The sequence below is a fragment of the Triplophysa dalaica genome, chromosome 15 (assembly GCF_015846415.1).
Source record: "Triplophysa dalaica isolate WHDGS20190420 chromosome 15, ASM1584641v1, whole genome shotgun sequence".
NCBI lineage: Eukaryota > Metazoa > Chordata > Actinopteri > Cypriniformes > Nemacheilidae > Triplophysa > Triplophysa dalaica.
The window spans coordinates 1,823,868-1,840,834 of NC_079556.1; the positions used below are offsets into that span (position 1 = coordinate 1,823,868).

Sequence of the window (16,967 nt, forward strand, 5' to 3'; positions counted from 1 at the left end):
TACTGTTTTAAAACAAAATGCCTTTGTAAATACAAAAATGACCTTGAAAATCAATCCCAGGGCATTTACTTTCCCTTAATAAAGTCAATTTCTGACGCCGTTACATACGTACAGAAAACTGCAGGCTGTAATGATGGAGTGTAATGTCCTGGTAATTTGCAAAGTAACCGGAGACCCCCAAATTGACCTGCAGCTCTGGTATTTTTGTATTGTCACTGGTGCGTCAAATTACACAGTGAGAGAGAAAAGAAAAACCAGCCGGGCAGATGTAATGACACGCAACCGGTTCAAACGCTGATCATGTCCATTCAGCCGTCAGCACACGCTAACAACACGCGATGGGCCGCTCTGCAAAAGTCCACATGAATATATCTCAATGCTTCTGGATAACTGTAATGACACACATGTGTGGAGAACTACGGGTGAGAGCGGAAAATCTGAATCATGACCAAAAGAAAAATGGAGGGAGAGAAATAAAAGAGGACGCAAAAGATGACAATGTCAAGATTCACAGTTGAAGACTAAAGCAACAGACCATGAGAGATGCTGAGTGTTACTGATAGACAGACAAACAAAATAAATAATAGCGATGATATTAAACAAACATACAGACAGACAATAATTATGATGACAGACATGCAGACAATGCTTGGTAATGCTAACCAATATAATTGGCTAAATCAGTTTGTGGTTGCATAGCAACATGGGTCATTCATGTAGATTTGATGTGCAGTCACAGGTGTGCATACGGTTTATTTGACAAGAGGGTGGCACATTGGATTTTATAGGCCGACTTACAGGTTTATAGTGAGATCATAAAGTCTCACAGAGGGAAAGGAGTGTGACACAAGAACATTGGCAGCTGTGTCGTGTTATTAAACTGTAGTGATGTGTACCCAATTCAAATTGTTCGAAAGGAAAACTTCACCTTCAAAATGAAAATCCTGTCATTATTTACACGACCCGTATGACTTGGGTTCTTTCCTCTGCAAAACACAAAAGAAGATATTTGAAAAGTGTTGGTTCCAGAAAACCGTTGGTCCCCATCGACTTGCACTGCTTTTGTGTCCATACTGTGAGTAAATGATATGAAGAAATGGCCATCTGCCACTCGAGCATCTCTAAAGGTCTCTGTATATGTAACTATGCAACTCTCAGCCGCTCCTTAAACAAACAGATTCAGCCGAACCATCAAACTAAGCACAAATGCTGTCTCTGCTATCAGGAGGATATTTGTGTCAGCCGAGCATCTTCTTCACACCTGAGTGAAGTCTGAAAAGCTGATTCCAGCATCTCTGGACCCTTGACGACAAGTCACACAAGTCACAAGAGAAGAGGACAATTTGCTTTACAGTGACTGCGTTGACCTCAGCGTGTCAATAGGACAATGCAGATGGTGGTATAGACACACCGCCATCTACAGGCTGCGGAGCAAACTGCACCATTCATTTAAAGGTATAATTCACTCACAAAGGAAAATTCTGTCATCATTATTCACCTTCAAGTTGTTGCAAATCTATATAAATTTTGTTCAGATGGACATAGAGAAAGATATTTGGATTTTTTTTATAACCAGACAGATGTTGCCCCCCTTTAACTACCACAGCAGGAAAAAATTACTTTGAACGCAAAAGAAGATATTTTGAAGAATGTAGGAAAGCAAACAGTTCTGCGGCACTTTTGACAACCATTGTTTTTTTTCCTACTGTGGTATTCGATGGGGCACAAAATCTGTCTTGTTATACGGTAAGCATTCTTCCAAATATCTTTCTCTGTGTTCGTCGGAACAAAGCAATTTATACAGGTTTGGAACAAGTCCAAGGTGAGTTTTGAACGTTGAAGTTGAAGTTTGTTTATGTACCTGGCTCCTCTTCATCTCGGTACTGCCTCACCAGGATCGCTTCAGGTCTGTGGACCATCTGTGTTGTCTCTGTGCTCTAAACATAAAAAGATGAGATGATCTGAGACAACATCCGAAGAGAGATGGGCGTCGGGTGGACAGTGTGTGCAGTGGGATTAGACCGGAAGAGCTGCAGAACACAGTTTCAATCTCTCTCTCTAAATCAGGGGGTTTAATCCCACACATGGGCAGTGTACAGACCACAGATCCTGGATTAATGAGGATCAAGAGAGTGTCAACACAGCACCGATGAGACCACTTTGTTTTTGAGATTAAGAGAAAAGCAGAGGAGAATTTTCCTCTGAGCATCAAGCAAACTCAAAAACTTTTAAGATTTCAAGATATATGATCGCTTCAACATACATTTAGGCATTTTCCAAATTGCATTTAAGCGCCCTTGATGGGACTTCGCGAAGGGCACCAAACTTAAGTGAACACCTGAATACATTCACAAACCCTTTCTGAAGTCCGTAAGCGGTGGGTACAAACCATGGTCACTTCCAGCATGGAAGTCCGTGATCTTGGGTTACGAGGTCTTGCAACGCATTTTGAAGCAAATATGGTGCGGGATTTTAACGTTACCTACAAATGTAAATTTAATCTATTAGTCTGTATTTTACCGTGGCCGCTAGGTGTCACTGCGCTGCAACAGAAGAAAACACATGCAAACACAAAAAACACGAGCAAATTCAGAAAGCATCTCCATTAGTTTGGCGACACATGCCCTGCAAATACTCGCAACACAAACAAACACAGAAACGCGCTGCAAACTGCACAGACGACAACGGAAGTGTTTCCGGGGGACCGCAAAAACTGATGCACCTGATTGGGACGCGCTTCATTTTGACTGTTCAAATTCGTTAGTGGAGTTGTCAGCCACACTGACTATGTCGACTAGAATAAGTTTTTAATCATTTTTTAAAACTTTAACCTTTGTTATAGTGACACTTGTTTAAGCAAGTCGAGCAGTTACTACGTCTCATCGTTTTTGTTAAACTGTTCAAATCGACAGGCTAATAATACCCTACGGACGTACGTTAAGAAAGTTAAAATAAAGTTATAAAGCAACTACCTTCAATGTGGCTGACAACTCCACTAACGAATTTGAACAGTCAAAATGAAGCGCGTCCCAATCAGGTGCATCAGTTTTGCGGTCCCCCGGGAACACTTCCGTTGTCGTCTGTGCAGCTTGCAGCGCGTTTCTGTGTTTGTTTGTGTTGCGAGTATATGCAGCGCGTTTCTGTGTTTGTTTGTGTCGCGAGAATTTGCAGCGTGTTTCTGTGTTTGTTTGTGTTGCGAGTATATGCAGCGCGTTTCTGTGTTTTTTTGTGTTTTGAGTATTTTGCAGGGCATGTGTCGTCAAACTAATGGAGATGCTTTCTGAATTTGCTTTTGTTTTTTTGGGTTTGCATGTGTTTTCTTCAGTTGCAGCGCAGTGACACCTAGCGGCCACCGTAGTATTTGCTTTATACCATTTTTGTGAATTATAAATATGACTTAATATGGTTAAAATATAATATAAGATAATTTATGTTTAAGAGTAGCTTCTTGTTTGAAATGTGACATAATTAGACAATATTCAACAGGAAATATGAAAAATATAGTTTATTTTGAACAACCGAGCGCTGGTTTCAGAGTGCACGTGCGCTGTTGTCAAGGTAACATTTATCCTGTTACTCCCTTAAGGAAGGTAGTTCTCCAAACACACGCACGAGAGACAGAAATGCACTACACCCTTCAAAGAGTTCATTCAACGGCTCTGCCCTTTGAAGAGAGTAGGGCATAAGGACGCTCACTACCGTTGTGAAGTGTCCTCCCTAACCTACTGGAGTTTATGATGGATTTCTACACTTTTTTTTGGGCTTAAACATGTCGAGTCCCATATATAAGTGATAATATGACAGAATTATAGACACCGCGTACAGCTGGTGTATGCAAACCTGTGCCACTGTACCTGTTGATGTTCTGTATCCTCCGGCTGAGGTGAAGAGACAGGAATCACATGATAAACTTCAGCTTCTCTTGGTTCCCTTGACGACCTGAGGGTGACTGACAGTTCGCTCTCTTCAGCTACTGCACCTGGTTGTCATGGATACAACGGCACATCATTTCTGGTTTTATGCATTAGGAGTGAAATCAAACATTTCTGTCTGTCAAATAACAACAACAACATGTCAATAATCGTACGTCACATCAACACGGTCACATAATGACCAAACCTCTCATAATTCCAATATACAAAGCCATTTAAAATCTGAATCCTATAGACAGGTGAGCAAAAAGCATGACAGATTGTAACGTTTAAACAGATTAAGGATTCGCCTCAACAGGCTGAATAAGATGGTTTAGTGAACGTGAACTTTGATTTGTCTCTGTAATGCGTTCTTTTTACAATTGAGAGAAAGCAAAACAGCATTAAATTCTGCCTCAGTCAAGGATGAACTCTTGTATGTGCTGCCGGGGTCTATGTGCTTTTTTTCTTTGGCAGCGCTCGTCTCTAAGCAACACTGAGGTTCTTTTTACAGCGAGCAGAGCAGTCTTGGCTTTAAGTAAATATTGGTTTAAGCCAACACAGGAAGAGCTTTGGAACCTACACCAGCGTTCTGTTGCCCGGGACTCATAACTTACATGTACTTTTTCGAACAGCGGGGTTCACTAATCGCTTAATGGCATACATTTTAAAAGCAGGCTGGTTAAATCTTTTCCAAGACATCTTCTCTTTGAAACTTATTGGATTGTTTGCTTTTGTTTGGACAGATGTTTCCATTTTGAGTCGTGATGCAAATCTAATAGTTACAGCAAAATAATACAACTAAAGTTCATGTTTACAGTATAACTAGACAAATAATATCAATCAAGTCTTTGCAGCTATTCATTCAACTCAGATTTGAAGCCACTTATTTTTAGACATACTTTAAAACAACAATACATTTGTGAGCATCTAGCCTAAAAAACAACTTGCATACAATAACTGTAATGGCATAGTAACACATTATTAGGATGAACAAAAGCATATTCTTTCTTTGTTTTGAATGTTATAGTACAATTATTAACTGATCAACATTATGTCCAAAACTATATTATATCCAGAAATGAAATAGAAATTTCATATCTATGAAATATATTCTGCAATTTGATTTTGAACACTTAAAAATAATAACTATTGGTGGTCAAATAAAAACAATATCAGTGAATCTCAAGTTTCAATGGATCAGTTGTTTAGGCAGAAGGATGCACGTGGAGCTGGGAACTTCAGATGAACATCAGTGGAAAAAGCGCAGCATCTCTGTGGTTGCATTTGGACAGAGTTCACAGGCTTTAAAAAAGATGCACAGAGTGGAAGAGAGTTTGGCTTCCTCTCGTCTCCCCGAGCCTGAATTCTGATGAAGTATCCAGACAGCCTGACTTCCTCTGTGTCGGCCCGAGCTCTCTCGCTCTCTCACACACAGATCCTAAAGCAATACTAGCTTAATTCCCTGTGATCACATAACACGAGTAGTGTGAGACACGCTGCATTTGAAACGCCCCCGCGGAGGGCTGGTAACAACGCCGAAGGGGAACTGGAAGGGGACAAGGCCACCCAAACGGCCACGCAGAGTTAACGGGCAAAATGAGAGATTAATAGTGACGGGAATAACAATGAAAAAAAGTTGACGTTTCTATAGGGGTGGCAGGGGAGCACCATGTCAGATTGGCTTTGCTGTTATTTCTTAAAGACAGACACACGTGTTTGTGATTTTTGTATGTTTTTTGTGTGTGTTTTTATACCTGTATGGTCAGTGAGCACTTGTCCAGGTGATGTGAGCGTGGCATGGGGCGAGACCTCTGTGTTTCTAGGCTGTGCGGATCTCTGCTGGTCTATCAGAGAATGTCCCGTCAGCACACTTTCCTCTGCGGCGTTCAGAAGAGGCCTTTGACCCTCACTGATCTCTCCACTGCTCTCCTCCACCCACCATCTCTGTAAGAGGAACGAATTATAAAGGTCATTTAAACATGTGCTGGTAGCGCCATCTACTGGATATGAGCAGAACTGAAACACACAGTTATGCTCTAATCCATTCGATTCAAATTTAGAAACCGGTTAAAGCTAAAGGTATAGCTTGAACAATAGTCGCTTTTTTAGATTTCAAATAAAAAATATTGAATAAAAAGTTTATTATGAGTTATGAGTTGTTATGAATGTGTTATTAAAACGTTGCATTAGAATCATGCGATACCTCTGGCTGCTCTAATTGGTTGACAGGACCGTGATCCATTCTGGCCAAAAGAGACAAGATAGGGTCATGATGAGCTTGGAGGCGTGGCCCTCTGATCACCTGACCTTCACTGGGTGGATCATAATCCTGAAAAAATCAGTGTATTATTCAAAAATGTGTTTTCAACCAGAGTTTCTGTCATATCATTGTTTGCGCAGTGCTTTTACACCGGAAACCACAGATGATTGTTAATTCATTCATTTCTGTTGGATCAACAGTGACACAAGTGTTTAGGTCTGTTGCTAAGACTCTGAGATCAAACGTTTACCATGTCCTGGACTCCATGCATGGAATTGTTCAAGCTGCTCAACCAATTTGGCAGAATGATTCCTTCCTCATTCAGAGCTGTGAAGAAAAGAGGTGGGAATTACATAAAAACTATTTGTGCACACAGAAACCATCTACCCACTGTATTGTTTCAGTCCTCCGCCATATTTGAAAGGTCAAACAAAATGTCCACAAATAATTTGCTATCTGGGTCGTCCATATCTCTATTATTACTGTATAGATGGTTTCATCATATTTTGTGCCATGTGACGTTTTTTGATCTAGCATATTAGGGACTACATGCCACCACAGTGACCCGCTCACATGTGATGTCTCTTCAAAACCAATAATGTGCGCTAAAACACACAGGGATTGGAACAGAGCTTTTGCGTTTGAGCGTACCTCTGCCTGCCGCCATCTGGCCGTGACTGAACAACAGCTCTCCCTCTGAGATGTGTCTGCCTGCGGTCTCTGTCTCGGTCACTGTATCACTGGAACTGGAGCTGCTCTCCTCTGTAGAGGAGGATTCAGACCCAGCAGCAGACGAAGGAAGACGAGGTTCCCGGATCACAGGAAAAGGTGGTGAAAGTGTAGGGATGACTGATTCTTCTTCATCCTCTCGGGCTACTGACATCACACTGTTTAGACAGAAAGGTGAAGGCGTGTTAGCAAAACAATACAAACTTTACATGCAGCGCTACACACATTGACAGACACTATTATTTATTATTATAAACATAAAAGTTTTCAAATTCAGACCATTTTATTTTTTAATTAAAATATTTTTTGGTTAAAGATCCTGAAAAACTAAACTGTGATTGTGTCAGGTATAAATACAAGACTGCAAAAAATAAACAAAATACAACTAAACTATAGGTTACTCAATTTAACTAAAAGATGCGCTTTTGCTTGAGTTGTTAGTGTTTTTTTGTAAATGCATTAACCATCCCTGGGATTATATAAAATGTATCTTAATGGTCAGCAGGGGGCACTGTGGGCTAACAAATTTCTTCTGTATTGCACATCATGTCCAAATATCCTAAACCTAAATTGAAAATACTAGCAAAACTGATTTTTGTCAATGCAGAAAGTAAATAAAGGATTTCTTACCAAACATGATTTCACAAATGCATGTTAAAGCATCTGTAAGGTTTTTTAATGTAATTTTGAGGAGGGTCTTATGTATGAAAAATCTGTATGTATGAAACATTGAAACTAGCCAGTGTTCGTTTTTTCGCTCTGCATTAGGACACGAAAATAAACAGCGAGAAGAAAACACACTGTAACGCACATTGGAGGAGGCTGCTCCTCTTCTCTCTCGCTGTGTGGCTCTTCCTCCTGTAGGGGGAGCTCTGTGTCTTCCCCAGGGCGGTTCGGCAGGCTGGCTGACTCTGGACTCTGACTGGCAGGAGGAGGAGAGGGTGTGTCCACCCTGATGGGAGATGGGATCGGTGTAGTAGTCGGTGTGTCCACTGGAATTCTAGCTGGACCTGAAACAAAGACAGAAACTTTTAAGCCTGACTAATGCATGTTGGCAGCGGGATTTGTTATTCATAAAATGTATGATATGGAAGACCTGGTGAAGTTAATTCTTGTGGTTGGTTTTCTTCAAGAGACAAAGCTGAAGGATGTTCGGAGAGGTCAGGGGTTCTGACAGGAGACGGCGGCTCTTTGAGGATGGGTTCAGGTGTCGATACTGGTGTTGGCACTAATGTCACCTCCTGCAATATTATAAAGTGAAATGTATTATCTGTAGCACATTCAAATAAGAGTTTACAATACAGCCACCATGTTCTCAAACCTACTGAGCTGCTCATGAGTGCAATTTTCAAGACCATTGAAAACAACAGCTCACAAATATTTCTTTGTCTATTACAGAACCACAGAGACATTTCTCAAAATATCTTTTTTGTGTTGCACCAAAAAAACACAACAAGCCTTGTGAAATTGTTGCTTATATATTCAAAATAGTCCGGTTGGATTCAAAAAGCTGTTTTTGAGTGTGTGCAAGCAGTACCTCCTGAGTGTGTGTTTCCTGTGTGTGAGCGTGTTCAGCGGGGTCTCTCTGTGTCTCTCTCTGTCCCAGCATTAGAGCAACGGTTTCAGTCAGCACCTCATTCACACACTCCCTTATGAGCTCGGAGTCCACCGGTACACCGGCATCCACGAACAACTGCAGACCGGCCCCTCCGGCTGTCTCCACTATAACACAACAACGCAAACAGCAAGATGTCCGGTGAACATGGGCAAAGCACCATATTTTGTGATTTTTGTATTTTGCAATAAATCATTATTATTAGTCACCCTATACATTTGTCATTGGGTTTTGCAAATATCTAACCAATAAAAAGTATTAAAAAGTGCTTGACAACTTAATATTTAATCAATTAAAAAGTACTGTGTTTTTTTCTATTTCCTGAAAAACAGTGAATTTGGACATTTGAGGTTTTGTAAGGACGGCGACAATATGAGACCGTTTACATGAAAACAGTTAACAGATATGAACAGGGAAATAATTATTATAATTGTCGGTTAAATAAAATAAAATAAAACTAAATTAATTGAAAGTTGCACAAAAAAAATAAATAAACAGTGGCTTGTTGAGGTTGTTGAAACTGTATATAACATTTTGTATTTTTAAAAATATATATTAAATATTTTAACAGTCAATAATAACATGAACCACAGAACCTAAACTACAGTCATACGGACATAACATATCTTTTCTGCTTTATTTTACTTTTCTGTCTTTCTTATCTCTTCTTCAAACTTGGTCAAATTACAAAAAGAAAAAAGTTAAATATATTTGACACATACTGTACATGTATGTATGCATATTATTTTTCCCGGAAGCTACAAAAAGTGTGAACATCTGGTCAAACATTTCACTCTTAAAGCTAAATGACATGATCTATATACTACAAAACCCCAAACAATATTTTGGGGTTTTACATTTACATCAAGTCGTATAATTTAAACAGACAACGCAAATATTAACTGCACATACGCAGAATAATTCCATAATGCATAAATGTCAGATGTCAACATTTCCATTAACCAATCCTCCATATTTAGTTCTCTGTGAAGTGCCTCAAACTGCGTTTTGACAGCGAAGTAATTTACAACAACTATTCTGAATTCTTGCACCCGTCAGCATTTCGGACCGGTGCTATTAAAAAGCTAATATACAGAACTGACACTTTTGGCAGAGGTCCTCGTTTCCTTTATTCTAAGGCCAAGCGTTCAAACTCAACTACACGAGGAAGAGTCTGTGCAGGCTGAATATGCTGACAACGGTTTGCTCGCGGCAGACTCGTAGCCTCCTCTGCATATTTGATACATCATTGATCTTTCTATTAAACGAAAGCGAGAATTAATGAGCCAGGACCTCCGTGCTGGCTGAGCACAAGTGACGCGACGCAGACAGGGATGGAGTGAAGGAGGACTGTAGCGCCTAAGGACAAGCCATCGCACTTTAATTGGGAAATACTATCTCACTGACATTCTTGACAAACGTGCCGCTCATCTCTGACGACACTATGAATCAAGTTATGAGTTTGTAGAGTGGAACGTGTTGCCGCTCCGCCACTCTTAGTGTTTTCTGTCAGGCGTTATTAATCGTGTTGTTGGTTTTTAACATTGTTCAGAGGCGGCGGTTTATTGGTGATGATGTATGACGGCTGAAGAACCGACTGACAAACGTCAGTGCTTAACGTGAGAGATTTTAAATGCGAGAACAAACTCTCACGTGACTTCATGAATTTAGTTGAGCTGTGTGTGTGAAGTGACTTGCATTATTTTGGGATGTTGCATGAAGTGGCAAAGCGTGAATCTGGTTATTTGTAAATGCAGAACGCTTGATGCACACTCTCGCTCGACATTAGCACTTACTGTTTGTACATAAGAGGGTTGCACATGTTCTGTTTTACATGTGAGATACATTCATTCGGTTTAAATAGCTCACCTATATCTGATGTCACACTGTTCTCAAGCTCCGATTGGCTGGCTGGATCGGCCTGGACAGGCTGAGGGAACATTTCAGTGATCATTCTGGCCATGAGCTGTTGCTCCACCCTGTGAGACAAATGAAAATACACTGACTACCTGTAATTATACAATGACTTTATTATGTTTTTTGTTTTGTTAAAGATATAGATACCTAAACATAGTTCAATTAAGATATTTTGGCCCTGTTTTACAGAAAAGGCTTAAAGCTAGTCCCAGACTAAATTGAATGTGCGGCGCTGTCTTAGCTGAAAATAATGTGCCCTGAAATATCTTAAAATTTACATTTAGTCAATAAGCAGACGCTTTTATATGTAAAATAAAATTGTAAATATGTCGTTCACACCAGTTCTGTTTTTTGTTTAAACATTTTTTATAAGAGCTACTCAAATATCATAATTTAACTAAGGTTTAGTCCCGTCTTGAACTAAACCCTGTCAGAGAAACCATGCCTAAATCTTTAGCTATCAAAATTAGATTAGGCGATCTTGCAAAAATCTGTTAAAATATTCTCAATGGGTAAAAAATCTTGAATACATCCTTAATCATGTTTATTTCTAAATCAAATTTATTCTTTTTATATCTCACTAATATATAACATTGGTTTTCTGTAAGCTGACTGAACAATAAATTAAAGGGGTCATATGGCGCTAACATGTGTTTTTCTATGTCTTCGGTGTGTAATAAGTTGCACATGCATGTCTTAGACACGTAAAAATGTAAAAATTAAAGTGTCGGAACAAAAGATTCAATTCTATCTAAAAGCAAACGCTCACTCAGACCTGAAACGTCCCGTGTAACCACACCCTCACAAATCTACGTCGGTTTGAGATATGATTTGACTAAGACCGCCCAAATGTTTACGTAAGTAAGGTGGTGTACCTGTCACTACAACTGAAGATGATCTAATGTTCCAAATATGGTAAGAGGCGTTTCATTTCCATCACACACTTGCAGTACTAAACCAATCCCTACGCACTAGTTAATTGGCCAATCATAGCACACCTCGATTTTCAGAGTGATGAGGTTCTTCAAAATTCTGCGTGTTTCAGAGAGGCGGAGCAAAGAGGAGATACAAAATAGCACGGTATGTTGAAAATACAGCGTTTTTTAACCTTAAGTTGCGTATACACATCGCATTACATAAAAAAACGTTTAGGCACATCATATGACCCCTTTAACCAGCATTTAGTTTCAATACAATGATTAGACATGCTGGTATAGTTTGTAATGTATTACTACTTACAAACCAACAGGCCAATTCACTTTCAAAGTTGGTTAATCTAAATGTTCAAATATTCACTGAATGATATCTGCAAACAGTCTCACCAATCTACAAGTCTATTCTCTAGGGTCTCTCTCTGCAGGATGTTGTTGAGAACGGGCTCTGTGAGCGGGGTGGACCGGTGAGGCTGTGGAGGAAACGCTGGGCCATGATACAGCGCAGTGGGAGGAGACGGCAATCCCTTCAGCTCTACAGGAGAGTCTCCGACATGTGTTTCCTGAAATCGACACAAGAATCTCAGCAGTTTTATCATATACATCTGCCAACAAACAGAAAGGGATTCACCGGTACGGCCAAAATTTCCTTGAAAGCTCACAAGACCAGACATTTAAGTTTCCTCACAAAATGACAAACGTGTGAAGTAAAGCCAAACATATGTAAGTCTGCACCGGTCACAACAGAAAGAGGAGCTGTGGAGAAGAAGGATGTTTGTCTTATATCATTTTATCACTAGTTCTGAGGGCCGGATTTCAACATTTCGGTCACTGGTTTGGATATTGTTCAGATTCCTTTGGCACGGGCTCAGGAAGGTCTGTGAAAGATGTCATTAGCTCATTTCCAGTGGCCACGAGCCAGAGAAAGAAGTACATTTTGCCAGCCGGGCGCTGGGCCCAGATGAGGTTTATGGCTTCATCAAAACAGACCCGGCCAAAGCTAAAGCACTAGAGACTTAGAGGAGTCACATTTAGGAGCTGCCAATGATCCGAGTCTGCAGTCCAAAAGAAAGTAAGAGCGTGATCACTAGAGCCTGCTGTAAAGTTGCTGTGGCCTTTATTTGGTTGTTGGGAAAACTCGAGTGGGCGAAAAACACGCCGGTCCTCAACGAGAATTCACAAAAACTTAATTACAGGCAATTCCTGTGCAAAACACTTGAATTTTTATTGCACTCAATTTTTATATTTCTGGACTCATAATTGATCTTAACTACCATGCAATAAGACTCGAGAACTTTTTAATTAAAATCACATCACTGAAAAAGACACCAAAACACGCAACATTTAAAAAAAGAAAACACCAGTGATGTTTGTGTGGTTCAGTTTAAACTCCTATTTCTAAATATAAGCACTAGTAATTGAAATCTTCATCCTAGAAAACTTCTGTCTTTCCTCTACAGAATAATGTATATTGAATTAACAAAAGTAAAATGCACAATAAATATGGAAACATATGCTTTCTTGGGAAAAAAATCCATATGATTTAAGATGATTTAAGACACCACTCTATCGCCCCCTCTGTTTCAATAATAAAATTGCAGGTTACTTTATCTTCTTGACTTTACTTGGGTTGAAGTCAAATGACATGTCTGTGAAATCAAACCCAGAATATAAATAATAAATCTTTATTAGAATAGATGGCTAAGGTAAGGAGAGTCTTCAATACAGGTTCTTACGCACTTGCTCAATAAATAATTCTTGTTTATTAAAAAAAACATGCATTGCTGCTTTAACAAAAAATACTAAAATCTGATTTGAGGAGCCCAGATTGTAATAATAATATTATTATCAATAATAACTTTTAAAATAAATATGTTTTAAATAACGCCTTTATAGCAGCTTCTCAAGACACTTTACACAATAAATTTAATAATAAAAATAGTGGTCACATAAGAAACATACAAGTAAATGTGGTATGGTAAACCAATCAGAAAAAATGACTTAACTATGATGAGAAAACCTACAGATCGCAAACGTGTCTTTCAGAGAGCTAATAGATCAGCTTTACAAAAACAAACACACATTTTTTATTTATTTTAGACAGATAGTGAGGGATTTTAACAAATCCTGCAAACAGACAGACGTCTCTTGAGCAAAACTCTTTATCCTAATAAACCTGTTTAAAAAACAAATACCCTTTTCTTCAAACAACAATACCTGTCAGCTCACATTCTCTGTTGCCTGAGATAAGATGAGACCTCTGTGGTTGTGGTGTGCTGCTGAAACCACAAGGGGGCACTGTGGAACAGCTCATATCATTGGTGAACACCCCCCCACAGATTCATTATTCTCATTTGAAACGCTCTTTTTTTCCCAGCAAAAGCCTGTGAGAACAACACCGATTTGCCTTCCTCTCTCGTGCCTCCTCTTCCAGCCTAATGACTGCCATGCTATTTCTGTGCTAACTGTCGCCTTGCCCTTGTACGACCGTGCGGTACAATCGGCCTAATGCCCAATATGGCGGGTGTCCTGTGCAGCTTGTTAGTGGTAAATATAAGGGGCTTATGGCTCCACGTAAATGCTTGAGTGAGCTGTGACATGAGCGGCATTGTTAACCAGCGTTGGCACAAAGAGAGCAAAAAAGACAGGCGATATGCACCACACCCTGCAAAATTGATCCACAGAAAGACCAATTTAACCGTATTCTCATTAAAAAAAAAATCTGGGGCATGTAAAATGTTCGGAGCAGAATGATATTTTAAACTCTCATTTGTTTGCTGGTCTTTGTTAATTAAAGAGAGCGATTCTCCTTCACCATTTGGCTCTGAAAACCTCATTATTGGAGCACCGTGCCGTTGACGGGCAATTTTTCCAAGATGGAGGGATATGGAATATTTGTATTTTGAGAATCCGAATGATGAAGGAATCGTCAATCTCAGGGTAGACACCAGGCTGTGAAATGACCTTTACGCTGAGAGCTGTGGGGTGTATGGGTGGTGACTCACTGAAATGTGCTTTTAACTGAATGTACCTGGCTGATGTCGGCAACCTCCAAGAAATAGGTTCCAGGAAAGATATTTTCCTCCTCGTCTTCGTGAGCGTGCTGTTCCTCCACGGCCTGTGAGGCGATGACATAGAGACAAAGGTCAAGAAGCTATGCGACATCGGCAAATGACAATATTCATTAACGGCTTGGAAGATTAGAAACGTGTCGATGTATATGTTAATAAGAAAACTGATGGATGAAACAAATTTTCATATGATTGTATTTTAAGAATAAAAATGATCCTTTATTCACCTTCACGTCATTTACAACCTTTTTTCTGTGAAAGACAAAAGAAGATATTTTGAGAAACGTCTCTGTGGTTTTGTGTCCCTACAATGGAAGTCAAGAATTGTGTCACCAACTTTCTTCAAAATATCTTCTTTTGTGTTCTGCCGAAGAAAGAAAGTCATACAGCTTTGGACTGACATGACGATAAATAATGTGCTGAACTATCCCTTTTATTCCGGGTTCGACATCCACAAAATCGAAAAAACATTTCCTACAATTATCAAGAAGCACCCTTTTTCTTGATGCAAGTCCTCACACACCTTCAGTGAATCCACCAATGACTGTCGCTGAAGACATGATGCTGACTACACACACACACACAGCAAAATACCCATCACTTCACCAACATCAGGCCTCTAATCTCATTACAGAAGGGACGAGACATTGTCCTCAGGGGACATCTCTACGAAGAATCCATGAAATGCTTTGTCTAAACACACAGGTCATAAACTGTTACTGTGTAAAAGGTGTGCGTGTGTAAGAAAAGATAAAAATCCCGCATCAGTTTTTCACATCTTTGTCTCGCACAGCTTGAACTTGTCTCCATGGTAACGGAGAGAATCAGTCTCCTCATATGAATGAGACAGTGTTGTACGTGTTTTTCTGCTGCGTTTATAGTGACCAATTAATCACAATTTATAATATACCATGTCGTATACTGTTTGGTAAATAGTGATTAAATAAACCAAATTAGCAAGACTGCTAATCGATTTTGTGACACTGAACGGATGACTGTACATCATGTGGTTTTTGTTCCATTGTGTAAGAGAGTCGGCATACACTGTATGCGTGAAAAATAACTTCATCTGAGCTGCGATAACATGCAGGACTGCAGCAAATGCGAATGCACACTATTACAAATTTAGCTCACACACCGTTGCACAATCACACTTGCACGCAAACATTTATTCATATCTGCGCACATGCTCAGACTCTGTTTTTGCTTACAGATTTCAAATTATGCCAACTATACAAAATATATAATCATATAAAACACCTCTTAACGCAATAAAGAGCCAAACAAAATAAAACAACAGTTTTACATGTTTAAGTGCAAGCAATGTGAACGTTCTGGACATGTTTAGTGGAAACTGGGAAGCAGTCAAATTGAACTCCTCGTGTCTGACAGGCCTCAGGAGAGAGGTGAATTTAATTCGAAATGTAAAGCCTGTCCGTGGATTTGTGGCGTCGTGAGACTGCATCTGTGAATCTGTATATGTGCTGTGTGTATTTGTGTGTGTGGTTAGCGGCTGTGGTCTGCCTGGCTGATGAGTCATGGACATTAACCAGGCAGAGAAAGTGATGAATTTAGCCATGCTGTAATAGTGCCCGGGGCTGGCAGAACTGAACACCTCCGCTGTGCGGCACCGGGTGAGACGATTTGAGACAAACATAAATACACACACACATTCACACGTGTTTTCTTGATGTAAACTACCAAAAATCCTTTACCATTGTAAAATCTCTGTAAGTAAAGGGTCACCTCATGTGTTTATTTGAATGCAGTGGTGTACTTAAAAAAGTTTTGCTTCAGATAAAATTCGGAATCTCATACTCAGAACGGAAAGAAAGGGCAACACATGGATTTCCTCATTTTCTTTTCTTACAGCAAATGTTAAGTTTCATACTGAACTATACAAAAATGCAACTTAATGTTTCTTTTTCGCTCTTGAAGGAATAGTTCAGGCAAAAATGAAGATTTTGTCATCACCTGCTCGCCCTCCGCTTGTCACAAACCTGTCTTCATTTCTTTGTTATGCTAAAGACAAATGAAGATATTTTAATGAAAGTTTGTAACTAAGCTATTTGGGTCACCATTGACTCCCATAATAGGACAAAACACAACTATGGGAGTCAACGTTGACCCAAAACGGCTCATTTTTGGGTGAACTATTCCCTTTTTAAGAAGGTTGTAGACTCAACGCCATTATATCTTATATCCGATACCTCTTTCCACTAGCTAACCGCAACTAAATAAATATTTACTAAAGATTAAAATTAAGGAGTTAAATTCATTTTAACATCACTGAAGCTGTGCCCAACAGCACTGTAGATGCTCAATTCAATTAAATATGTCCCTAACCGTCATACAACACCAAAAACAAAAACCTCCACAAACGTATCGCAAAGCTCAATTGATTTACAATATAAATGTAAAAGCCGTTCTACGGTTCTTTCCAGACAGCTGTAATGATTACTATGATGCTAACAGCAGCAGGCAGAGCACAGAGCGTCTTTGTCCTCCCAAACGCTTGCTCAGAATCCT

General features: G+C 39.6%; 1 protein-coding gene across 6 annotated transcripts in view; it reads right to left on the reverse strand.

Moving 5' to 3' along the window:
• Positions 1–16,967, reverse strand: part of kiaa0586 (KIAA0586 ortholog) — a 95,572-nt gene that overhangs the window by 20,454 nt on the left and 58,151 nt on the right. For all 6 annotated transcript variants that reach the window (XM_056767564.1, XM_056767571.1, XM_056767565.1 and 3 more), the window contains exons 20-31: positions 14,399–14,485; positions 11,758–11,930; positions 10,388–10,497; positions 8,441–8,625; positions 8,000–8,144; positions 7,715–7,913; positions 6,826–7,061; positions 6,425–6,501; positions 6,118–6,243; positions 5,669–5,858; positions 3,855–3,979; positions 1,862–1,937 (exon numbers count right to left, since the gene is read on the reverse strand). In XM_056767564.1, coding sequence (XP_056623542.1) covers positions 1,862–1,937; positions 3,855–3,979; positions 5,669–5,858; positions 6,118–6,243; positions 6,425–6,501; positions 6,826–7,061; positions 7,715–7,913; positions 8,000–8,144; positions 8,441–8,625; positions 10,388–10,497; positions 11,758–11,930; positions 14,399–14,485 — 1,729 coding nt within the window. The remainder of the gene's footprint in view (positions 1–1,861; positions 1,938–3,854; positions 3,980–5,668; positions 5,859–6,117; positions 6,244–6,424; positions 6,502–6,825; positions 7,062–7,714; positions 7,914–7,999; positions 8,145–8,440; positions 8,626–10,387; positions 10,498–11,757; positions 11,931–14,398; positions 14,486–16,967) is intronic.